A 25,102-nucleotide genomic window follows, 5' to 3' on the forward strand; every position below is an offset into this window, starting at 1 on the left:
TATTCCTCATAATCACAGGTACGTTACTGTGTTGGGCACGCATGCGCGAGAAAACCTGGCCGAAATCTCACCACCGTGCTCATCATTGAATTTCACCAGAGAGTATCCTCTCTGATTTCAGCTATGGTCGTCTTTCATGGTATTGGCAACACTGGAACGTAAAATGTCACTAGGACGCGGACATCCTAAGTGATCCTAACCGCAACGCGACACAAAGTCCGTCGATAGCGCAGATCGGTGCTGTGTTCAGTTCCATATTAAATACGATGATGAACAGGGAAAGATAGTCGGTATCAACAGTACCCGAATACGCGAGTACGTGATGAGTTACATATGATCTTTTGTTCTCTCTGTTCGTGATATGATAATCGTCCGGAAATCAAGGAAAATTCGCTCGTGTTGCTGTTTCAACAGCTGATCAAAGGCGAGAGAGGCAAGCAGAATAGAGGGGAAAATTTGCGGTTCTGGTCCGAGACTCGGGTATCCGCGGAGACGAAAACGATGGCTGGATTCGTGTTGAGGGTTAAAACGAAATCAGGTCAGAAGGTTGTGATTGGATTGGTGCCCGAGGACAAAGTATCCGAATTGAAATCGAAGCTAGCCGAGATCACGGGCATACCAATCGGTGCGCTCCACGTTCTCAGCGGGTTTCCGCCGAAGCCGATTAATTTGAACGACGAGACGGTGACGATCGCGAACAGCGGCATTGTTTCGGGAGATACCTTGATCGTCGAGGAGAAACCGGTTCAATTCAACGGGGAACGTAGCACTGGCGAGATCGGTCGGTCCCACATCGTCAACGACGAGAATTTCGTCGATACGCCCGGTGTTTTAATGAAGAAAGACGTGCCTGCCGATAACTCTTGCTTGTTTACCAGCGTTGGCTATGTTCTCAATGGTACATATCGTTATGTAAACGCGACTAAAATGTCACTTGTAAATCACGTTTGTTTTTTGCCTGATTACTCTACTCTCTAATCCATTGCTTTGGTATAAAAGTGCTTTATACACCTTTTAATCTTATAGTACACTTTCAGGTAAAGTCGATCCTAGTTGCGCTAGCTTTATGAGGGAGATCATAGCGAACGCTGTGGCAGCAGACCCAGAGGAATATTGTGAAGCCTTCCTGGGAAGACCAAATCACGAATATTGCAAATGGATTTTGAAATCTGACTCTTGGGGAGGAGCTATAGAGCTATCAATACTGTCGAAATTCTATGGCCTGGAAATAGCAGTAATCGATAGTATTAATGCTATCATCAACCGGTTCGGAGAGGATCAACACTACGCTCAAAGAGTGTTTTTAATATTTGATGGAATCCATTATGATCCTTTGTATTTGGAACCTCTTGATGTAAGTGTTATTTTAAAAGACAGTATGTTGTAATGTAATGCAGCAAAATTTGTCTATGGATTGCATTCGATTACAGGGTGGTAGTATACAAACGATTTTTCCCACGGAAGATACAAGGATACTATTAGAGGCTGCGGAACTAGCAAGAGAAGCGAAATCTAGTCGTCAATTCACAGATGTTCAAAAGTTCACCTTAATGTGCAACGATTGCAAAGTTAAATTAAACGGACAAATAGCCGCTCAGCAACACGCAAAAGAAACTGGACACATGAATTTCGGCGAAGTAGCGGCATAGCAAAATAAATCTGTCCTTTGCCAATTATCGTTTACTTTTGATCAGATCGCTGATTGAGAATCCTATTAAATCCAAGTCTCAAGCAGAATTTCTTTCGAAAACGAGGCTAACAAGAAAACTGGCTATTTGATACGAATATTATCGTTAACAGAAAATATGCAGTGCACTATGAGGATTGTTTAGACAATTAATCTACACAGGTTTTTAATTTTGCCTAAAGATTTGGAATTCTTTGATTACATTTTTCTTGAGAAAATTACTTGGGTGTGTCGTCAATATATGCGTTCGAGCCCTAAACTACGTAAAATTCTTTTCATTTTAAATGTCAGGGATTTTGAAAGAATTATTATTTATTATACAAGAAATATTATTCTGTTGATCGTCGGTCTATAATCAGCTGGGAAGTATAACTTCTTTAGCGAGATTAAGAATCTGTGATATTCGGTTAAATTCGCCTAAACGGAATTCATAGCCATAACCGGCAGAGAATGTGTTCCATGCCATATATAAGTGAATCTTATGGAAGAGAAGCGAAATCAGGTTTAATTAGTTTCGCTTATAACGAGAAAATCGATTTAGTACTGTTAATAGTAAATTTTATATTGATAAACAACTGTTCACGAAGGAGAGGGTAGAACAAAAGAGAAAATAAATTACTATTAATACAAGTAACATCATACTTTTATCAATAAAATCGTGTTACTCATTGAATATTGCAGAGTGTTGTCTTAAAAGTTTGATCTCTATGCTACGATAGTTTAATTTATGGTCCAAATATGTATATGATAGAAATTAAATGGTAAAAGTGCATAATGAAATAAAAATTACCAGCCGAACCTTATACATATATATAACATTAGGATATTGTAATTATTTTGTTATCAAGATTTTTACTTGATTCATGAAACACTAGATAAATATAAGAGTTCCAAGATAGAGGAACATCCAACAAGATTTTTGTAATAAAGAATAATATTTATTAGAGATATATCTATCCGACGCAAGTCATTTTCATGAGCAAGGATATAGCTGATAGTGTTGTTATATTACACATCGAATATAAAGAATAAACAAACAGTGCAATTGTTTGTAAGGAAAACCAGTGCGAATTTATTAGATCTGAGTAAAAGGATTTGCAATTGTTCGTTACTCAGGAACTATTAATAATAGAGATTTACATACTTATATTTATATGGCAGCATAGTGCATTTTGTCAGCTCCATCCTATCGACAAAGCGGAATAAATAAGCTATTTACATTATATGACGTTTTACTTACGTGTGTCAGTTTCAAGGAATCCAACAGCCGTGAGTAATTAGTGAAACGTAAAAAAGAACACATTGTAAAGAAACACAATAATTACTAAAATCAAGGCACAAGTTATTAACAAATAATTTCGGCGCGCCATACATACATTTCAATTCGAATAGCGCCTGAAGTTATCGGCAGAGTAGATGGCGTAGCGTTGCTGAACTATGAAACATTCTTATAGAGGCGAAACTCCGTCAGTTTTGAAGAACCAATCTTCAGTGTGCATGCGCGCAAAAGTTTATAAATCGTAATTACAACATCTTAATACCTGCACAAAAAGAAAAGACGTAAAATTTATTTGAAATGTATGAGAACATACTCGGCTATGCATTCGATATTAAATATATTAAATATGTTTCGGTTCATAAAATTGTACGAACGAGTTTCCATTCTAGTACGGCACTCTATGACTAAAGCAGAAAACGACGCACCGTTTTTAGTAGCATGTATCGCTTTGTAGCATTGGTTTAGTAGTCTGCCAACCGTAACAACGCCTGTACGTTTGTCTGGCCTGTTACACGAACGTAATACGGGTATCGAGGGAAAACAGGAATGTGATTTTCGTTTCACAGAGAAACAGAAGGTGTAGCTTCTTGCGATCGATCGCAGAAAGCAAGAGCTCCCTCGATGAAGTGAATGCGAGTGTCATTCGCAAAGATCTGGGTATGGTGTGTCTCCAGGGAGGGTTATTCGTATAAGATGTCGCCAACGTCGGTACATTTGGCCGAAAAAAATTTACTAACGAATAGGTGAAAATGGAAGATGAAGCAGACCTGAGGGAACAATTGTTTCACAATACCGTGCGAGAGAACATCGTGAGTATGATTTCGCCCTACGATCATTCTCCCCCTTGTTTATCGACCACCGACCGATACCGAGGGATCTCGAAACGTCTTGCGACGTCCCTGCGATCGCCACGTTCTCTGCGATTAGTTTTAACGTTTCTGCTCCAAGCGTTTTGTTTTTCGCCAGACAAATTCTACTTTAGCCATCGTCGAAATCCTACAGAAAATACATTCGATATTCCTAACCTGTAAACCGTCGAAGTAACTTCAATCGCAAGCAACAATAAATCTCTTTGAATAATTTCTCTGTTTAGTTACGAGTACACACTCTTTGGTAACTATACAAACAATAAACATATGAAAATGATCGAAAAATGTAATATCAGTTTTTTCTAGTTCTTGCATTCGTGCCATCGAGGAACCTTGACAGTTGCTGATTTACGCCGGCATTTTTCATACGACAAGACGTTATTATTTACTGTCGGTTTTTATGGATTGATTTCACGCGATGCATTGTATTAACCGCGAAGATAAGGAGACAATATTTCCTTTCGCGTCGTGATATGCAATAATCCGCACGTAGATACGTGGATGTGCAATACATATTGAAATGTGGGCAGAATCGCGCTCATTGTCATCCGCTGATGTCTCCAATGAAATTCCTGTTGCACTCGCTAAGCATCTTTTTATCCCGCAATTATATTTTTTTTCGGGACACCGGCAATCCATTGGAATTACTATAGGAGTATGCGGCGACCCGTTATCCCTCTATACTCGCTGGGTGCAATAATAGAATGCGAGTGTTTGCACCCGACATTGGTGTTTACGCCGTAATTTTTACGGAAAAGGTTTAAGCTGCCAGACGAGAAACGTCACGATAATGCGGTTCGACAAGCGTGGGCCGCCCTGGGAAGCCCGCGCCGCGTAGTTTACACCATTTACCTGTTGGTAACGCTGTACACGCGAATCTGTTTAACCGATCGACTTAACTTTAAACCCCCTAACAATATTACATCGCGCGCACGTTTCCACGTGACGCAATAATAAATATACGAAAAGAGCCGCGTGTTACGTCGAACCGAACCGAACCGCTATAGACGCATAGTTCCAGCCGCGGTATTTAGCCTTGACTTCGGTGTGGTTTTGTTTAATCGATTTTAACTGGATGATCGTCGACGTCCGACGCTCGCGAACACAGCCCTGAACAAAGAACCGGCGTTCCCGGGTAGAGGCATGTGCTTTCCCGATACTTTCACGCGAAGAGTCGTTGACCACGCGTTATTTCTGATCCTCGACCGGTTTTTCCTTCCACCGTCGGTGTCCTCCTGTAAAAAGTGGTTTTCAGCGCAGCGGGAGCTGCATCACCACCGGCCGCCGCGAACACATTCCAGATATTAATTCGCGCGGCGTTCGATACGACGCCGCCCTCTCTCTCTCTCTCTCTGTTTATTTTTCGCCTTGGGGGAAGATAAATCCGCGGTGCATCCGTACCGATATTGTACGCGCATTTGTATGCGACACGCGTGTTTAGTAAACCGACCGCGATAAGAGGCAGTCTTCAAACGGTCGGGTCGCTTCGATCGCTTCGACCGCCGCGAAGAATACCATTTAGGCCTGACAAGTTAGCTGGCTGCATTGCTCTTGATCTAGAAATGCTAAAAATACACTTGCTCGGTCAAAGACACGTGCGCGGTCTATTGTGAAACGTGTCGGCAAACCTATCGTCTCTTCGTTCGACGTTTAAGCTGTGTTTCGTTACGATCGAAGCGCGTTATTTGATCGATCGTTCTCTCCGTAGACCCTTCGCGATTCTCGCGAGAAATAACGCGCATATTAACCCTTTGCACTCGAGTGGTGATTCTCAAGCACCACTAGAAATTATTGTGGCATTATTTCAAAGAAATTACAAAAAATATTACGAAATATTTGTTACAGTACAAAATTTGTATTGAATAGATTACTAAACATTTGAATATTATGGTAATCGGATCAGTTTCGTATGAATAAAATGAAAATATTGTAATACGGAAGAGAAATCTAGTTTTAGAATGAAAATAGCGCCGAGTGCAAAGGGTCAAATCCTGTGCGATATGAATCGAACTAAATTTAATAACACGTGAGCAGAACGGGGCGTATAGCAAATAGGGAAATTGCATTGCCAGATTTTATTCAAACTGTATCGTTGACTAATTCGTTAACGTCAGGACCCGGCTCCTCTATATTGCGTAATTCTATTCATTCGATCTCGAGGAACGTTTTCATTGTTCCAAACGCATCTGTCCTCGGTTTGGTAACTCGTCTATTATGTAGCTCGATTTTCATACAGCTTGTACCGTAATTTTTGGTACAATCGGTGTCGAAAGTAGAGAAACGGTTAACGGTATGTAATGCCGCTAATGAGTCTGAACTGTTATCGAACGATAGATAGATAGATACACAGACTTGGGCAGATTATGTTTTAAATAATAAATAACAAATTACAAATTAAATTAATATTTCATTTGCAAGTAGTAATCAAATTTTTATTTAATTAAAAGATCGTTTACTTTTTGTTATTTGCGAATAAAATGTTATTTCTTATTTAGATTTTAGGGAAAAACAATAAATAATTTGGCGTAACGGAGCATGAATTCCGAATTCATAGAGTAGGGGGATTGGGTTTGTTTACATCAACAAACGTTCGCATCAACAAAAACACATGAAGAGCTGAATGAAGAACTAAATTAATCAATTTTTATTACTTAAACAAATTTTTATAATTCTTTGTTCAAAATGTTGACTTGTATAGCATAGTAAAAAATCATCGAAATCAATATGGTGGTAGAGATATCGATAATATATTTGTTAGGAAAAACTGAGATTTCATCGTGTTATTTAAACTATTTTAGGGTCGCACTGTTGATTTTTCAGTTGCTTCCCTTGTTTAGTTGCGATCTTTATTTCCTGGCGAATAAATAACAACTAATAAGCAATTAAATGATAATTAATAACTAACAATTGAAATCGTATAAATAAGAAATAAATTTATTAAATAATTTATTCAGATCTATATAAACAATAAATAATTCTTTTTTACTTTTATTTAAACTCCCAAGTAACAAATAATTTTTTATTTAAATAATCATTTAACCAGTTAAGCGCGTTCGACGTGTATACACGTTAATCCGAAACTCTAATGCGGTGCGGTTAACGTTAATGAATTGTTAATTTCTTAATAAAATAAAAATGTAATTCTTTCTCATTTAGCTTTACAAGTGCTTTGGTTTTTATAATAGCCGCATTTGGCCTGCGTTCGACGTGTATATTCGTCATTGCTTGATTTCAATTCCGCGCCGTGAGGGATTTTTAAAATTAAATTCCACAGTTAACTGGTTAAATGAAAATGTACTGAAATGATGCCCAACTCTGAAATGATGCACAGAGAATCGGTTCCGAAGTTTTCGGGCACTCAAGTTGCACCGAGTGCTCTCGAACCGCCTCTGAACTAATCTCGTTCTCAGCTCTCGAATAAGCCCTGCCAACCGAGGCGCTAGCGCACAACAAAAGACTATTTAAAACCAAATATCCGATGACCGTTCGAATTATTTCAGTGTATTCCGTCCACTGGCTTCGCTCAAGATAGATCGTCCAAATGGACAGGCGAAAGACAGAGATTAGCACGGATTATAGATGGACCGCGCACGATTCGTATGCCAGACACGCTTTACGTTTCCGAGGACAACGCACTTTGCCGTTAGCGGTTCTTGGTATCCCGGTTTCCAACGACGTGGCAACGAGTAGAGTAGTCCATTAGCAAATAATCATCGTATCGAGAACACGATAACGACAACGTGCCTATTCGAAAATCTTAGATACGCTTCGAGCAACGAAATATCGTGTTAGGTACACCGATACACTGATCGATTGATTCCTAGATTAACCGTAATTTTGCTTTGAAACTGGTCGATAACTTATCGATATTGATAATGATGTACAACAAGATTTCATCGTTCGCCGGATTTCAACCTTCGAAATAGACTGGGATTTTCGAGTGTCGCTCGAAAAAGAATATCTCTCGTACGGTTCACGTGACATGCTCGAGGGAAGCGGGGGAGATGGAAAATTAATGCGAACCAGCGTGATAACCGACGATCGTACACGGAAGCCCGTTGTAACCGAGGTCTCCTTCGCAATTAGTGTAATGGTGTCCCGTTCGGTACTATGGGGTCGCTCGTTCAGCCTCGACATATTTTATGCTCGCCGTACAACAACGAAATCAGAAACATTCTCCCCTTCCGCTACGATTTATTTTTATCATTTCAGCTAGTAGAACGTTTGCATCGTTCATCATTTCCTAGAAGAAAAAGAGAACTTATGTTTATCGTAAAACTGTGTATTCTTCACGTGCTGCACATACAACAATATTTTATTCCAGCTTGAAGGAAATTAATATAGGGTGAGGGACGCAATTGCATATATTAATTATACTCATTTCCAAAGCGTAATGATTATTAACAAAGAGATATGTAATATATATTAATTTATTTTAGTGGAAAAAATTGAATATTCATTGTGCTTTAAAAATAAGTATAATTAATATAGTAATTCGGCCCCTTATCCTATTTACTGGAGTCTGTTCGAAATACTCATCACGAGGCTGACTCCATGTTATAGCGCATTAACGTTGAAAGTTTTGTTCGCTACGGTGTTCGAGCGATTCTTGATCGATCGGAAAGTTCAGCCTGTCTCTGACTATCATAACAATATATCACTGTCGAAGAAACTACGTATATGTTATAATCCATCGTGCACCTGCAGCGTTACCACTTTTCAAGCAACTGACTTTACATTGTAATTTACGGTCCGATAAGGAAATCTTGTGGTCGACTTACGAGTCTGTACAGAAAAGAAATAAATGTCTATTCTTTGGTCGAACGTACGATGTATTTATTTATTTACTTGAAAACGCATGATGCAATCGAACGTATGCTCCTGTATGTTGGTAAAATAGTAACCGATTCGATGGAAATTAAGTTGCGTGATCGTACGATCCTCGTACAAATGATTTTCATTCAACGGCATGCATGGCGGATCATTCGAGTTTGCGTTTGCTCGAGCAAATCGAAAAACGACACAGATTGCACGCTCGATGAGCGCACTGAAAGAACACACACACACACAAACAGATACACTATTATTAAGCGTTCGTATGATTTACAAACGCGTCTTACATTTAAGACTTACATTCGTATGATTTACAAACGCGTCCTACGACGCTATTTGCGACTAGATTGAACGTCTTAACAAATCAGCCAATTTGAATTTTGATCGTCAAAGAAACTATAGTATTTTCTTTTTTTTTTCAGATATTTCTCCTTCTGTTCCTGGTCCTTTACGTCTCCAGTTACGCTTTGATTGCAAAGTTTCGCCGAAGAGATCGCGAGGATTACTTTTCTGTGGACGAAGATGAAGCAACAGTTTACAGAATCAGTCTGTGGTTGTGCACCGTCGCTCTGGCGGTTTCCGTTGGGGCGACCTTACTACTTCCGGTCTCCATCGCCAGCAACGAAGTTCTCATTTTATATCCGAACAGCTATTACGTCAAATGGCTGAACAGTTCTCTCATCCAAGGTACGATAACTCCTCACAGCTTTTCCAAACAGAGCCTTATTTATTTGGTTTTCTAATTGTCTACAATTTTCCGTGAACAAACAGGTCTATGGAATCACGTGTTCCTCTTCTCAAATTTGTCCCTGTTCGTGTTTCTACCGTTTGCCTATTTATTCACAGAATCGGAGGGATTTGTAGGCTACAGGAAGGTAAGGAACATTTCTTCTGGATTTTGTCTACACGGTTTTTATATTCGATATGTATTAAGAAAATTGTTTTCGATTTCAGGGTGTAATGGCTAGAGTGTATGAAACAGTCACCGTTCTTTGTCTGCTGGGAACGCTGGTGTTAGGAATGACGTATGTTTTATCAGCACTTATAGATCATCAGAAGTCCAGTCTTCACACATTGCTCAGTAAGCGGATTAAAATTAAATCTACCTCTATTCAACCGCAAACATGTAATCGCATTCTCTGTTACAGACTTGTGGACATACTATTTGCCTTTCCTTTATTCCTGTGTTTCTTTTGTCGGCGTTGTCATGTTATTGCGTGAGTACAAAAACTTGTATCGCAAGAGAACGAGAGTAAGCATTGTGGTAAACGGTTCTCAACGAAAACGTACGTTGTTACAGTGTGCACGCCAGTCGGGTTTGTAAGACTATTCGGAGTAGTTGGCTCGTTTCTCGTGAAGCCGCAGTTCCTAAAGAACTTGGACGAAGAGTTCTTTGCGTACAGATTAGAAGAGGAGTGTATTAGGAGACGGTTGGTCACCGATCTAATATTTTTAAGATCGTTGTTAGATCGAAATCATTGTTGCCTGAAATGACACCGTCTTATACGTTTGTTGGGTCCGCAGGTTGGAGCATGCGAAAGCAACGGGCAAATCGTACGTTTCACCGGTACCGATGTCCATACCAGCGTGTGGTTCGGTTCTCGAGGACGATGAACTTCTTAACGTGAACCCGAGCCTAATGTGTTTAAGGAATGGTGCTCTGCAACGCGGATTGTCCCAGCGATTAGAAGACATTCAAAAACGACGAAAAGTGTTAGATCAGCAAAGGCGAACCTGGTGGGTTCGGCGCACTTTGCTTTACCCTTTGGCTATGCTAGCCTTACTCATACTTTCCACTGCCACAGCCCTGTTAGCTGTTCAAAACACGTTAGAACTACTAATCGGTATAAAGGCGCTGCCTTTGAGTACCAGGGTTCGTATCGATCCCTCTGAAACATTTAAAGGGACGCGTGTGTTCGCTTTGGAGAGCCGCAGTCAATAAAGATGGATTCGATTCTTCTTTCAGCAATTTACTCTAGGTATTAGTTCATTGTCGAAGCTTGGCCCCATTGGAGCGACCGTAGAGGTGGCAGTGATATTGTACTTGGCATCGACGAGCGCGATAGGCCTGTACACGCTTCCAGGAGTTCGAAGAGTCCAACCACGATTTCATTCCACGCCTCTCACCCACCTTATCGCGAACTGTGCCCTACTTCTTGTGCTAAGTTCCGCGTTGCCACTGTTATCACGGATATTAGGTACGTCGTCCACCGATTTATTCTAAACGTCTTCCATGTCAATCTGGTAGGGATCTAACTATCTGCATCATCTGCATTTCTAGGTATGACAAACTTCGACTTGCTTGGCGATTTCGGGCGAATCGAGTGGCTCGGTAATTTCAAACTAGTATTGTTTTATAATTTAATATTCGCCACGGCGGCGATCACTTGTCTCGCGACCAAGTTCACGGCGACGGTTCGCAACGAGATTTACGCGAGATTGAGGAGCAGTTTGATAGGAATATTTAGGAGCGAAGGTAAGAAAGGCCCGGTGGGGATGTTTTCTCCAAAGGAAGACTAGACTGACTTATATATTGTAAATCAGAAGAAATACGTAGAATTTAACATTATAAACGAGTAAGCAAAAACAGACACGGTTTGCGGTATGTACTTGCGCGACCCGAAAGAAAGATAAAGTTCTATTTAAAGTTTTTAGGGTAACGAATGGAGAGTGAGTTACGCGAACGAAAATGTTTAATTGGACTTTAATGGATATTTAACGAGAGAAAGGGAGGGAGAAAGAGAAAGGGAGGGAGAAAGAGAGAGAGAGAGAGAGAGAGAGAGAGAGAGAGAGAGAGAGAGAGAGAGAGAGAGAGAGGCCGAGGCCAGTTAACGAATATCCCTTGTGACATCTTTTTCACGTTGTCATACATCTCTATGCGTGTGCGTGTGTGCAAATAGCTGTACCGATTATTTATTACACCGTCGCTATTTTAATAATTATTTATCGAAAACTATAAATACTGATCTTTTCGTGAGTTAATAAATTAATTCACAGCAATGACAACGCAGTATTGTGATAAAGACACAGAATATGTGTGTGCACGTGTGCGAGGGACTACGCGAATTACGATTGTAGCAAATGATACATGTATGGACACACACACACGTATGTATGTGTAAATGGATGCATTCGCGTATGCACACTACATATACATACATACATATCTAACGGATACTCTCTTGTATTCCACGAAACGTCGGATACAAGGTTCAAATTTATTTTCGTGTGACTTTTGAATTACTTTTTCTCTTCTGCAATGCTTCTCTTTTTCTTATAGAAAATTTTTATACTACGCTCATTGTTTCTGGTGAAAAGAAAACGGTTTGGTTTCTTCTTGAAACTCTGTTTATTTAGATCCTAGAGCATTAGTGAATCGATTGATTAAATTGAAAATGCATAGTTTGCTGTCTTTTTATAAATGTACCTTTGCCGGTAGCTAAGAAGTATCGTTGCCGGCAAAGCGAGCCTAATTTACAACTTGAATCAAACAAAGTTGTAAACAATATATGTACATACAGCGTTCATCACGCGTTGACTGTGCTCTGTTATAGTAGTGTTCTTTTTAGTCATTTTGTTGAAATGCATTTTATTGATCATTTTTTGTTCAACGCTTCACGATCGTTATCGCAGGAATTTTGTTAAGAACTTCGAATACATATAGATGCATTCGTTGTATTAGGAAAATAAATAAACGATGCGCATATTCAGGTGCATACAGACTGCATAATGATAACATGCAGAAAATTCGGATGTTATCGTTTCGACTGATTCGTGATTTGTTAGTTTATTACCGAATGCTAGACTCTCGAATTAAGTGAATTATTTATTTACTACGCTCTGTGTATCTCGATCATGTTTAAAGTCTACATCATAGCATTCGTCACATTTATTTAACATTTAAACGAATAATATTTTACAAGAATATTGTGTGATATATATATATATATATATATATCTCGTCAAGAAGACAATACAACGTTGTTGAACTTTTGCACACGCAATGATGTACTCACCAATGAACTATTAACAAATTTAATTAGAGAAAGATACCTCAAGATAGAAATTATTGCTTAATATTTGTTACTACAATGCCACGTTGTGGATCTATTTGTAATAAATCGAGATTCTCGTCCGAGAATTCGCTGTACACTGATACTTAAGAGAATAAAAGATACTTTAACTTCATCTTTTCTTTGTTTGCACCGAACAAGGAATACTAATAGATATCGGTATAGTATAGACTCTATGGCATGGAGTATAGACTCTAAATTCATACATACTGAAATGCTATCGATAAACGAAAAATAAATAAATTATAAATCGCATTAAGTAGCAGATTTATTGATAGGTAAAAATATTGTACATAGCATCGTAATGCATGGTAATCAATCGTCGACGATCTTTTGGTAACCGTATTTTTTCAACAAATGAATCATACTATTAGCTCCTACACCCCTGCGTACAATTTTATAATGATTCGGAACCGACAAATCAACTATCGTGGACCCTTTTCTTAAATGTTCTCCGACCATACTGAATGCGCGTATGTCATAAAATATTCCATCTAACTGAGGCCATAACTTTCTAAATTCTTTTGGATGCAAACAGCTTGGTTCGCCGCTAACGTTTGCACTCGTGAGCGCCAATGGTCCGACTATATGCGAAACGCAGTTCAGAAATTTATTCTGTGGTACTCTTATGCCTATGGTGTCAACCCCTGGATTCAGATCGGGATTCAAATCTGGTTGCCGTTTTACAACGATCGTGTATGGGCCAGGCAATAACGATATCAATAAATTTGGATCGAGATGATCTATAACACCCCAGTATTTTATATACTTAATGCTGCTGACAGAGATACATAGCGGCTTATTCTCATCTCTGCCCTTAACTTTATACAGCCTTTTGATAGCGTCGGTTTGCAAAGCAGTACAAGCTAGACCGTATACTGTATCTGTGGCGAGTGCCACGACTTTGCCTTGCTGAAGTAGCTCAGCAGCTATGGATATACTTCTTTTTCCTTTGCATATCCAATGCTTAGAATCCAAGTATTTCAACTCCTCCACGACACCTTCTGCTATGGTTGTCATTGGACCTAATTGCTCCATGGCTGAGATCAGCCTTTTTTCAATATACGCAGGATGAAACTGTATCTTTATAACAGATAAAAATATTTTATTCACTATGCGTATTAGAAATATTTGATTTACGTTTGAACTTGTATAATTTTGTAGCTAAAATCGTCATACCTTTAATCGCGCCAGTTGTGACCACATTGGGGATTGCAACATTTGTAAAATGTAGTCATGGGCTCATCCGCGGACCGTGTTTGTATCTGCATAAAATACGCCCGCGAGTTGGCACACTTCGGACACCTTTCCTCTGTCGAGTCCACGTTTTCCCAAGCCGCACTTCCACCTAAAACGTCGTCTACTTCCTTCAGCTTTGGATACGTACGAGTACTCACTCTCCTTGCTATGTTAAAAATATAAGGACACGTGTTACACGCGAAACGCAATCCAGCCAAAGCTTCTTCTACCCGTAGCACATTGCCGCAAATCGGACAAAACATTAACATGTTAGTGACATCGGTATAATTACATCACTAACGGAACGGTTAGTTGAATGTCACCTTTTAACACTAACAATAAGGAGGGTTCTTTATTAATTCAGCATAGGTTAACATAATCCGGAGTCTGGTTATGTCAGGTTATGTTTTTTACAGATCGAGGTATTTATGTAGTATGTATATACATAGATACACGTGACTCAGATGCGTAGTATGTTGACAACTTGTACCACAGCCTACTCTGTGCCTATACATATGATTTGTAGGACTGCCATACTTCAGAAGAAAAATGCACTTGACGCAACATCTTCATGAGAAATTAATCTTGATGCGAAAAAATCCTATTTTACCCAAGTTTAGCATTATAAGAATAATCTTGAAATAATAAATACATATAACGTTGTAATAAATTCAATTTTCAGAAAGAAAATTCTTTCTAAAATTCTTTTCTTAGGAATTTAAATCCTAGTGATGGGCGCTATCGATTAAATTCAACTATCGACTATTTACTATTTAGTTGCGACATACTATCGACTATTTAGTCGATAGCAGAGAGGATATGAGAGTGCTCAGGCCCGGGATTTTAGTGTCCCCGGTATAGTGCTGCCCCCTAGTCTAATTTTTAGCCTGGATCAGAATCTGCATCATCTTTTTAGCCTGGACCAGAACCTGCACCATCTTTTTAGCCGGGACCAGAACTTGCATCATCTTTTGTACTAGAATCATTTATTATAGAATCCGCTGCTAATGATGCAGGTAAGATGATGCAGGTTCTGGTTCTGGCTAAAAAGATGATACGGGTTCTGGTCCAAGCTAAAAATTAGACTAAGGGACGGCACTATACCGGGAACACTAAAATCCCGGGCCTGAGCACTCTCATATCCTCTCTGCTATCGACTAAATAGTCGATAGATAAATAGTGATCACTACTAGGGATTTCTTAAATTTTTCATGCGTACGTGTCCTAATACGGTAACGTGAATATTACTTGAGAATTTCTCGCAGTAAACAGATCGCATTAGTTTATGTTAGTTTGTGTGTGGTTCTCGTAATAAGTTTCGTGAAATTTAGCTATATTGTTAAATGAAAAATGATAGATCACCGTATCAAAAGTTGCATTGGATGAAGTAAAGTACTAACTTGGAAGACTAGGATAAAATGTCATGAACTTTATGTTCCATCAAGGTGGATAAATTTAGGTAAGACACAGTGAAGAGGGGTTATGACGGTAAGATAACCTGCGTATACGGATAATTCACAACGTTTCTTAAAACGGTACTCTGATAAATAAATACATTTTACGACTACGTCAAGTTCCGCTGGTATTTTTCACGTTCGCGTAATGATTCGATGTAATGTTTCAGGTGTTTTTTGGATTTCAAAATAAACGCTCAAAAAGGAATTTAATAATTAAGAGCGCATCTGTGCATAGATGCAACAGTTATTCGTCTTGTAAACCAATCACATTATATCCTGATCCAAAATGTTTCAGAGGTGCGTATTTCATGAAAGAACTGGTAATGTGGTGTAACATTGATCAAAAATTCATTTTAGGAGTAGAATTCTTTGTTTTGGTGCTTTGAGACTCCAAAAGACGAGCATACAATCGCGATACGAGAGTATGCTGTCGAAAGCTGAAACAAAGCAAAGGAAAAACCAATTGTTCGACGAAGAAAAGAAAAGGCAAAAGTCATCCGTAGGAAGAATTGAAAAAATAGATGTTAAATATCAAAATGCAGTGGAAGAGATCACTTTTGTAATGAACAAGAACCTATCGACACCGGCAGACTGTGCCAAGCATATCTCTGAGGGTGTTGTAAAAATATCAGCTCTTGCCTTGGTAGATGGATCGGTGTGGGACATGCACAGACCTTTAGTCTCGGATTGCAAGCTGGAATTGTTGAATCTACAGAGTCCGAAGATGAATGTTGTTAATGTGGCATTCTGGCGAACGTGTTCGTTCCTTTTGGGCGCTGTTGTGGATACTTCATTCAAGGAGGACATTAAGCTCCACTTGCATAGTTTCCCAGTGCCGAATATAAAGGCAGGAAGCTTCGTGTACGATGTACACCTCGAGCTGCCTGATTGGAAGCCTACCGTCGAAGAATTGCGGGCCATGTCGGCACAGTTCGTAAAACTGACCAGTCAAGAGCTCCCCATTGAAAGGCTAGAAACCACCGAAGAGGTGGCGCAAAAGATATTTCAGGACAATCCTATCAAAACGCAGCAGATCCCAGACATAGCGAAAGCGAACGAGGAGAAAGTGGTGTTGTATAGAGTGGGGGAACATATAGATATCAGCAAGGGACCGATGGTAGGAAATACCAATTTGATAGGCCGCTCCACGATCACCGCTGTGCATAAATTACCGCAGAACGACAGCGTCTACAGATTCCAGGGGATAGCTCTACCCAAAGGAATTCTCCTGAACCATTTTGCCTACGGTATATTAGAGAAACGTGCTCAAAAACTGAACGACACGACTTGGCTGAACCACACGATAGAGGACACTGTGGAATCGCCTATGAAAATGTCTGCTTCGAATTAATTTTCATACTTTAAGGGCATAGCGTAAATAAAATTCTATAATCGGCACTCTTTATTCTGATTACTCTATAAACGTGTACAGGATGTTCCGCCCACCATAGACATCTTAAATAGATATTCTTAGAGATTCTTATTTTCCAGAACGTTCTGATCGCGCGGGACACCTTATACACGCGTACATACATGTATCCACTTTTCTACGAACGACCGTTATTAAATCTGTGTTTTTGTATCTGTATAGGTGTATAACTAATAGGATAAAAATAAATATAGGAAGAGGTACAGGAGTCTGTATAGTTTCCGTTAGGGATTATTGCGACCATACCGCGGGCTGCGCAATTCCCAGACAAAGGTGCCTGGCAATCTATTGGCTGCCGACGCGGGACACGTCACTGTCATCGTCAGGAAGAGCTGCTGGTATTTGTATCTTCTCGTTTCGTAGGCTTCCAGCTCGTCCGATCCGAGGTTCGCTCGGGCGGCGAGCGGAGCCAGCTCGGGGCTGCACTTGAGCTCGATATCGATCACCAGGTCGAAAGACGGTGTCGAGGGCCTTGCCACCTGCTGTTCAGTGTCGAGGGCGGCGTTTGACGAACTCGCGTTGCCCGCGAACTTGCTTTCGTACGCGTATCTGTTCATGTTGCCGTAGTAAAAGAAGTTACCGCCGTATTCTCCGTAGCCCGAGTACGTGGACGCGGGCGGTGGTTTCAACGGGAACGGCAGAGGTATCTAGAGTAGAGAGCGAAACGATGGGAACGGAAAAACGGTGTTTCGGTCGGTTGAAAATAACCGCTAGTGTATCACCTGTACATTCAACTCGCTCTTGTAATGCCAGCTATCGAGCAGGTGATCGTTCACGCTGCCCACTAAACGGCGCAGTCTCAGGTACATGAAACGCTGCTCGTCCCTCCACGAATTCTCCTCCGAGTTCTTCGCAACAGACAGGCACGTGAACCAGGCGCGTTTCATCACGTACCTGAGCTTCATACTGATTACGCAGTTGCCGGACCGTTTTTTTGTCACCTTCGAAGACAACGCTTGCCTGCCCTCCACGAGACAATCCAGAACGTCCACGATTTTGCAGCCGGAGACTAGCACGGATCTAACGATTTATTATTCTCTGTTACGCAAGATGATCTTTCGTTTCGTGCAAGACCATCGCCCGCCTATGCCAGCTCGGTTTTCTGTCAAGATAGAATCAGAGGCGCCAACCGGTACCCGCTAATACCGAAAGGATTCACCTGTTCACCCTGCGCTCTGAGACTTTTTCGAAGAAGTTCATGAACCGTTTGCAGACGTCGACAAGGTCCGCGACACAGCTGTACGCGTCGCGGGACCACTCGATACTCGCGTGACACTTGAATATTTGGGTCAGCAGATCGTTCAGGTAGTCCAGCAAGCTGCCCGCATAGAAGCAAAGCCTGGGGAACCTCTGATGTCCCATAGGCGGATGCGTGTACCTCCAGGTCACGGCTCTGAGCAGCTTATATTGCGCTTTGATCAACTCCAAAATGTTCAAGGCTTTCATGCAGGCCAGCACCTCTACGTTCATTTTGGTCCGCCATAACGTTTGCTTTACGCGACTCGTCAGGACCTCTATCCTCGCGCCGGTAGCGAGAAACGCGGCGTTCAACACTGCCGCCGCCACTGTCAAACAATGTCTGAAAAAATGGCAAAGGGAAAACTTTTGTCTCCTTTGTCCGAAGTTAAAGACTAGATAATATTTGCTGTATCATGGAACAGGCATGGGCACAACGTAACCGACGGGGGCACCGTCCTGGCATCATCCAAGCTGAGAGTAACGTAACCACGCCTACTTATAAAAAGAGAGAGAGAGACAGCAAGCTAGATACTTTTCTGACACCGGTGAAACTTTGCAAGATTTCTGCCTATGCCTGTTGCAGAGGCGATTGCAGCCTGGATAAGGAAACCACCTGGAAACCAAGCGCACCGAAGTGGCCACCTCGTGGAACGGAAGCAGTCGAAGTATCATCTCCAAGACTTCCGGCGGAAGCGTGTCCAACGCATATCCTCGGTACCTCGGCTGCAGAGCTTCTTCCGAACATCCTGAATCTTCCTGCGACTCCTCGGGCCCTTCGTGTTTTGTCGCCGACAGCTTCTGCCGCTTGCGCGCGTTCATTTAAGAAGGTGAAACAGTCAAAAAGAGGCTCATTCACGTCTCGAAGAACCTCGTCTTCGAGATGTAACGGCCGCGTCTCTCGCTAAAACGCTTTTCCCCTTTTATTCATGCTCGGTAAAACGTTGCTCTCGCTAAAAAAAGGAATTTAATAAAACTATAAATGACCGACAGAGAGACAGCGAAACAAAGTAAGCAACGTGTGGTTGCACGGTCGAATCACACTATTCGATCTCTCGTTTCGGAATTCCATTCCATGCGTTCTACGTGCACATTTACATGTAAGTCGATGTAATACAAACATCCTTTTCAGTTACCATTGAAAATAACAGGTATGTTTCGATTGATTTATTGGAATTATATTTACAGGTCGGAGGGCGATTGGAATCAAGATTGTCTTTGGTCTGTCTGTCTGTCTGTGTATGCGTGAGTGAGTGTGCTGCTCGTTCGGGTGCAGAGTTACAGACGAAACGAATATACAAGCCCCGAGAGCATGGGAGTAGAAAGTAATCGTGTGACGGAGCCGAATGCGTTGTTGTTATTACCGATAATAACCTCTGTGTTGAGTCTAGTCATCACCGATACAGTAATCATACTACACGGAGCTAGGAAAAAAACTATCGGAAGGAATGCCAGCCTAGTAGATTGCCATCTCCGCGTAGTACCTTGTTATCTTAGACTCTGGGTATACGGTGTTTTCCCTGTAACGTAACGCGACCTGGAGACCCAGCGAGACATTCAAGTGTCCGCTTTCGCTTTGTCTGAAAGCTGGCTTCGGCTCGCAGCAACCTCGGGTGATTAACCCGAGAACGGTAACAGTAATAGACGTAAGAAACTTGTTTGTTTGGTCCATTCGAGCGCCTGGTTCAATTATCATAAAAATCGGTGTCTCGTCCCACAGCTTCGGGGTAAGAGGGAAAATACAATCGCTTGTGATCTTTAAACTTAAACGGAGAAGTTGACCGGCATCAGGAGCGTGAACTTGGTCTGATCGACGGGCAGCTCCTCGGAGGCGCAGGGGCTGATGCTGTCCAACAGACTCTGTATCGCGTTCTGATTGGACGGGTGCTTCCTCTTGGTGTGCTCCCGCCTGTGCTTCAGCTCCTTGAACGTTTTCCCGCACTGCTCGCAGACGTACGGCCTCGCGGCCTCGTGCGACCGCACGTGCCCCTCGTAGTGGCTCTTCCGGACGAATTTCTTCCCGCATTGGCTGCAGTCGAACTGGAACCGACCTTCGTGCGCCGCAACGTGCGAGCTCAGCGTCCACTTGGTTTTGAAGGTCTTCGAGCAGTAGTCGCAGCGGATCTTCGATCCGTTCGGTTTGTCCGATTGGAGAGGACGCCGAGGATTCTTGTGCAGGAGCAACATCTCCTCCAACAGAAAGTCGTCCTCCTTCTCGGCCTGCTCCTTCTCCGACTCCGCCTTGGCCAGCACCGATTGCACGTCCAACAGGTGTGCCGTGTGCCGCTTCATGTGCTCCTGAAGCTCCACCTCGTCCTTCGAGCACACCCCGCACAGGGCGCATACGTTCTTGTCCGTCGACTGGCGAACAGAGCAAATTCGAGATTAGGATTGATTTCCGTGGAAAATCGACACAAAGGCATACGTGTATAGGAAGACGTATACTATCTCGAGCATAGTAATTTGTATAAATTTATATTTGACGTATTCGTAAATACGTCGTTCCCGTATGGCTTTTACAGAAAGTGCCGTGTCTCGAACATCTGCCCCGTACGTAGGCAACCGGACAGTTCACCGTGCATTCTCCTTGCTTACTCGCGCGGTCCGGTTGCCTACGCAAAGGGTAGAGCGCATAGGCGCCGGGCGGCGCACAGTGGTGCCAAGGCGGCAAAAAATCCATTTCATAAATTTTCGATTTTTATAAAAAAAAATTATTTTTGTATAGCCTAATAGTGCGTGCATGATGTGCCAAAGTCAGATTTTTGAAAAGAAAATTTTTTACGGAGATATACGCATGGTAAATAACCATTTCCTCGCTCCTGGGAATTCATCAGTTTTCAGTGCGATAGTTATGTAATTACTCCGCCTATAATTGAATACTTGGGGGTCTACAAATCATATGGGTTATTGCAAATGGCTTCAACTATTAACTGGCAAAAGAAATTTTTCCACAAAAAGTTGTTTAACATTAAGTAATATGGACTAACCTGAAGCTCCCTTGCGTTACGGTCATTTTTTATTTATGGAGGAATAAAAAAAATCCTTTGAATTTCACCTGTAACATCAAATAATCGTAACTTCCGTACGATCCACTCTTGGAAATTCTGAAAGTTGATATTTAAACTTAAATTGTGGCGAAAGGGTCTCATGATGTTTTGCACGAAGTTAGATCAATATTACACCTTGCCAAAACGGTTAGTTCCAGACCAAAATCTATCAAAGGATTTGTTGTATGCTTCCATAAATAAAAAATGGGCAGAAAACAGAGGTTTTCGATTAGCCCGTATTACTTAATGTTAACAACTTTTTACAAAAATTTTTTTGCCAAATAACCGTTGTACCCGTGGCAATCTCTCCACAAATTTTCAAACAAATTCGTTGGATAGTTTCGTTTTTACAGATTTTTCGCCGCTTTTTGGCCATTCGGCACCACTGTGCGGCGCAGCGGTGTATACCTTTTCGTGGGAGCTCATGTGAGCCTTCAGCTTGATCTCGTTCGTGTACTTCTTCTTGCATTGCGGGCAGCTGTAAGATTTGTTCTCCCGATGACCGGAGTCGTCGGGCCACGCTGCTGCCTGTCTGTAAGCTATACTCTCCGACTCGCCGATCCGCGGTTTGCTCGCCGGATTCTCGTGATTGGACAGCTTCTCCTTTCTCATCTCGTGGCGGAGTATGTGACGCTTGAGGTCGTGGGCTCTGGAAAACGCGCGGCCGTATCTCGTACAGCCCGGATAAGGGCAACCCTTGGTCTTGTCGTTCCTCGGACGGGCCGGGGGTTTCGCGCGATCTTCCCTCGTGCAGTCCTTGCATGGCTTCTCGATTTTCTGGCTGCTGACGGTCGCCAGCTGGGCCGACAGTGGGATCACGATCGAGATCGTCTCGTTCGTGCCCGGGTTCACGATCGGGCCCACGTGGATCGCCGGCGGCGTCGCCAAAGAGAGTCCATTCTCGCCGTTTCTGCTCATCGCTGCTCTATTCGCCAACTGTGGAACGAACAACCTGATCTTATAAGCAGTTCTTACAGGACTGTGGATCTCTACGCAAAGAAAATGGACAGGAGCCAGCAGGTAGACAATCTTACTTGAATCATGTCAACAAGTCGAAGATAATGCATCGGTGTTCTTAAATCTTTCTACAGTTTTAAAATACACGTACGAAAATGTTTGCAATAATTGCATAAAATCCGTACTCTCGTTCTCACTGTTAAGGCTTTCCGGTGAAAGCGTTAACGGTGAAAGCTCCTTAAATTTTTAACTTTATCTTATCGTCTCTACCGGCCTACTCCGAGGGGCTATATTTCGGAAATTCTTCTCGACACCTGATCGGACCACCGGACATTCGAGTAAGTAAAATTGATTCCTCCCCTCTCTTCCGAAATTCGGGGAAAACTAATGTCGAATCCATTAATAGCGTTGCCTGTTCAAGGGCAAAACGGAACAGATAATCGCAGAGAAGGAAACGGAACGAGGAATCCGAAGCGACGCGAAGCGATGCACGTTGTGCGTCCACGCGAACGCCTGTACAGCGTACTCTATACTATACCATCCCGAGGACCGACGGAAACACGCGTCGGAGGCTGGATATTTATAATATGTGTACGCGGCGCGTGGCAACAGACTGTTCGGATCGCGTCGAGCTAAGCGAGCAACAGCGTCAGCCATCTTGAACGGGAGGAGAGGATAGTTTGGAAAACAAGAGCACGAAATCGAAGAGAAACCCGGCCTCGGAGTTAGCGTGGAGTTTGAAATCGAACGAGGAGAGCTCCTTACGTCGGACGAGTTCACGTGCGGCTGCTGCTTCGATCGCCCTCGCCCCTTGCTCTCGCGTCCGCAGCGTCGCGACGCCGTGCACCGTGCACTGTGCGATGAGTCACCCTTCCCGGAGAGGATCGACCCCCGGAATCATCGGTTCGGCCCTGTGGCTGGTCCAGGCGGCCAGCGAATGTTCACTCCGCTGGTTTTCCGGTTGGTTGTCCGGCTGTTTCTTCGCTCGGTCAGGGTCAGTGTCGCGATCGGGGGTCGTTCTTCGATGAACGTCGACTTTCTCGAGCTATGCGGCCTGTCCCGAGGATTTTGCTCGGGGCCGCGTTGGGCAGAGACGTTCTCGGTTTTCTCGCCGATCGGAACGCGTCTCTGGCCGTGCCGACGCCGCCGAGAACGTCCGCGAACGTTTCTCCTTCTCTAGCGGCGCTCCTCCCTCGCTTTCTCCTTCTCCGTGTCGTTGTCCGAATCTGTTTCTGTTTCTTGACGCGACGGGCGACGGGCGACGGGCGACGGGCGACAGCGACAGCGACAGCGACGGCAACGGCAACGTGACTCTAGTCGCGTTCCAATGCTCGACGACCACCGAGCCTATACCGAGATCGAGACGAGACGAGTCTCCTCGCTTTGCCTCCTCTCGCTGGCCCGCAACGTTTTCGTTCGCTCACTTTCCTCGCCGCGATGAAAGTGTGCTACTGATCAGGAACGCGCACTCTCCCTAAGCTTGCACAGCCACCAGGCCACGGTAGACGCGCGCGGCACGCTCGTTTCACGGGCATATCTTCGACACGGCTCGCGCATGTCAACATCGGCCGACTAGAATCTACAGGGTGTCCCGTTTCAACCTATTCTCTGTAGATCGTCCGGAAAAATTTCATCAGAATGCCGCACGAGTCGAACGCTTCGGGGTGCGGGGGAGTAAGCACGAACGTTTACACTAATTCCCTGAAAAATATCTGCTTGACTCGTAACTAGAGATCATCTTGGCGACAATGTTTTTCAAGCCGCTCGCGGTTCAGGAACTATTGATTCGAGAACTGCGTTGAATCGTTTCGAAACGTTTTTGAAATTTGCCGCTCGGTCTCGAAGATACCTGCGGCTTCGGTCCCATTGATTCGAGGTATTGTGCATTGAATATTTATTTCGGCGAGAAGAAAACGAACTGTTCCCTTTGTAGGCTGCGACGATTACGGGCGCGTCTGCGGAAAACGGAGAAAAGATAGAGCCGGTCGGTGATAAGCGAAGAGACGGAGAAGCGGTCGGCTGATTACGATGGAAATGTATGCGTGCGTGCGGCCTCCGCCTCTGTAATCGAACAGCCCTCCATTACCTGACATAAGGACCGCGTGCACACGCATAATGCATGCCGTATTATGTAGAAACCGCCAGAGGTCCTTGGTCTACGCGTCACTTTAAACGATGCTCCGGCGTTCGCGAATTTCCAACCGTCCTCGTGCCGAGGAACGGAATTTCTGGGATTTCGACAAGATTAGCTCCGCGGTGGAACGGGTTAATGACGAATGGCGCACCCTCCCGGTTTCCCTCGAGATTGCCGTGCCTAATCAGCTAATGGCGCGCACAAAAATAATTACCGTGGAAAAGAACGATCCGCGCGCGGCAGGAACGTGCGCGTCGGCGAAATTTTTCATTACATATTGTATTTACCTCCGTAATATACGATTTAATCGCAAACGCCTACTAAACACCCGACACGTGCGCCGACGACAACAGCTGCACGATAGCGTTGCGCCGCGTCCTATTGCCCGCCTAATGTAATTAGCGGCTGCTAATAAACGCGAGCGCGACCGGCAAGCCACGCGGTGATTCCGAGTATTCGCGCGTGCCTTTCTACTCATCGCCGGACCGAATTTCACGCGATATTCTCTAAAGTGCCGGGATCATTTAAACTTTTATGCGAACAAACCAACTCCGACAAAGTCGGACGCCCCGGACACAATTTCAGAGCTCGTCGAGCAAAGTTCCGCGATCTTTGTCCCTGATGAACAAGTTTGTTCGCTGTGACTTCGCCACTGTGCGGCGCGGCGCATCGAAGCGCTAAAAGCGGTCGAGCGTCGACGAAGAATCCTCGTAGATCGTCGTTTCACCGTTTCTTATTAGAATTCTCTCCATCGGCAAGCGAAGTGTAACGACGCGTCTATAACACGTGTAAAACCCGACACGAATCATTTAATTCCACGGAGGCACGCGCGAATGTGGCACCGGACCACGAATTTCCTTCT

General features: G+C 43.1%; 7 protein-coding genes across 9 annotated transcripts; 3 read left to right on the forward strand and 4 right to left on the reverse strand.

Annotated features, from left to right (window-relative positions):
* The first annotated feature begins 183 nt into the window (after positions 1-183).
* Positions 184-2,321, forward strand: Yod1 (Yod1 deubiquitinase). Its single transcript, XM_076788341.1, has 3 exons — positions 184-898; positions 1,038-1,354; positions 1,431-2,321. Exons 1-3 carry the CDS (start codon positions 502-504, stop codon positions 1,647-1,649), a joined length of 933 nt encoding a protein of 310 aa, XP_076644456.1. The 5' UTR covers positions 184-501; the 3' UTR covers positions 1,650-2,321.
* Positions 2,322-3,407: 1,086 nt separating this feature from the next.
* On the forward strand, positions 3,408-12,856 carry Lili (LMBR1-like protein lilipod). The gene is made up of 9 exons (XM_076788342.1): positions 3,408-3,775; positions 9,091-9,355; positions 9,440-9,543; positions 9,623-9,749; positions 9,817-9,885; positions 9,969-10,098; positions 10,193-10,541; positions 10,635-10,866; positions 10,950-12,856. The coding sequence occupies exons 1-9, from the start codon at positions 3,716-3,718 to the stop codon at positions 11,186-11,188; spliced, it is 1,575 nt and encodes a 524-aa protein (XP_076644457.1). The 5' UTR covers positions 3,408-3,715; the 3' UTR covers positions 11,189-12,856.
* Positions 12,857-12,991: 135 nt separating this feature from the next.
* Tcs1 (Threonyl-carbamoyl synthesis 1) lies at positions 12,992-14,061 on the reverse strand. The gene is made up of 2 exons (XM_076788343.1): positions 13,921-14,061; positions 12,992-13,818 (listed from the first exon to the last, which is right to left on the reverse strand). The coding sequence occupies exons 1-2, from the start codon at positions 13,960-13,962 to the stop codon at positions 13,057-13,059; spliced, it is 804 nt and encodes a 267-aa protein (XP_076644458.1). The 5' UTR covers positions 13,963-14,061; the 3' UTR covers positions 12,992-13,056.
* On the reverse strand, positions 13,923-14,419 carry Polr3k (RNA polymerase III subunit K). The gene has a single exon (XM_076788345.1). The coding sequence runs from the start codon at positions 14,247-14,249 to the stop codon at positions 13,923-13,925; it is 327 nt and encodes a 108-aa protein (XP_076644460.1). The 5' UTR covers positions 14,250-14,419.
* Positions 14,420-15,224: 805 nt separating this feature from the next.
* Mrpl39 (mitochondrial ribosomal protein L39) lies at positions 15,225-16,835 on the forward strand. Of its 2 annotated transcripts, none has more exons than XM_076788347.1 (3): positions 15,225-15,439; positions 15,605-15,734; positions 15,795-16,835. In XM_076788347.1, the coding sequence occupies exons 2-3, from the start codon at positions 15,724-15,726 to the stop codon at positions 16,786-16,788; spliced, it is 1,005 nt and encodes a 334-aa protein (XP_076644462.1). In that variant the 5' UTR covers positions 15,225-15,439; positions 15,605-15,723; the 3' UTR covers positions 16,789-16,835. The 2 variants fall into 2 exon arrangements, with proteins under 2 accessions (XP_076644462.1, XP_076644463.1); XM_076788348.1 differs by lacking the exon at positions 15,225-15,439 and adding an exon at positions 15,482-15,515.
* A 140-nt stretch (positions 16,836-16,975) lies between these two features.
* On the reverse strand, positions 16,976-18,924 carry LOC143354340 (uncharacterized). Its single transcript, XM_076788349.1, is given in 3 exon segments — positions 16,976-17,886; positions 18,026-18,445; positions 18,719-18,924. Coding segments are annotated over 3 exon segments (1,422 nt in total). The 3' UTR covers positions 16,976-17,090.
* A 9-nt stretch (positions 18,925-18,933) lies between these two features.
* LOC143354338 (uncharacterized) lies at positions 18,934-24,779 on the reverse strand. 2 transcript variants are annotated; one of them, XR_013082316.1, is made up of 4 exons: positions 22,872-24,779; positions 21,558-22,085; positions 19,587-20,463; positions 18,934-19,055 (listed from the first exon to the last, which is right to left on the reverse strand). XR_013082316.1 is itself a non-coding variant. In XM_076788346.1 (3 exons), the coding sequence occupies exons 2-3, from the start codon at positions 22,065-22,067 to the stop codon at positions 19,867-19,869; spliced, it is 1,107 nt and encodes a 368-aa protein (XP_076644461.1). In that variant the 5' UTR covers positions 22,068-22,085; positions 22,872-24,779; the 3' UTR covers positions 19,003-19,866. The 2 variants fall into 2 exon arrangements, 1 of the variants encoding a protein (XP_076644461.1); XM_076788346.1 differs by having other exon boundaries at positions 19,003-20,463.
* Between the last annotated feature and the right edge of the window lie 323 nt (positions 24,780-25,102).

The sequence above is a fragment of the Halictus rubicundus genome, chromosome 5 (genome assembly GCF_050948215.1).
Source record: "Halictus rubicundus isolate RS-2024b chromosome 5, iyHalRubi1_principal, whole genome shotgun sequence".
Classification (NCBI taxonomy): Eukaryota; Metazoa; Arthropoda; class Insecta; order Hymenoptera; family Halictidae; genus Halictus; species Halictus rubicundus.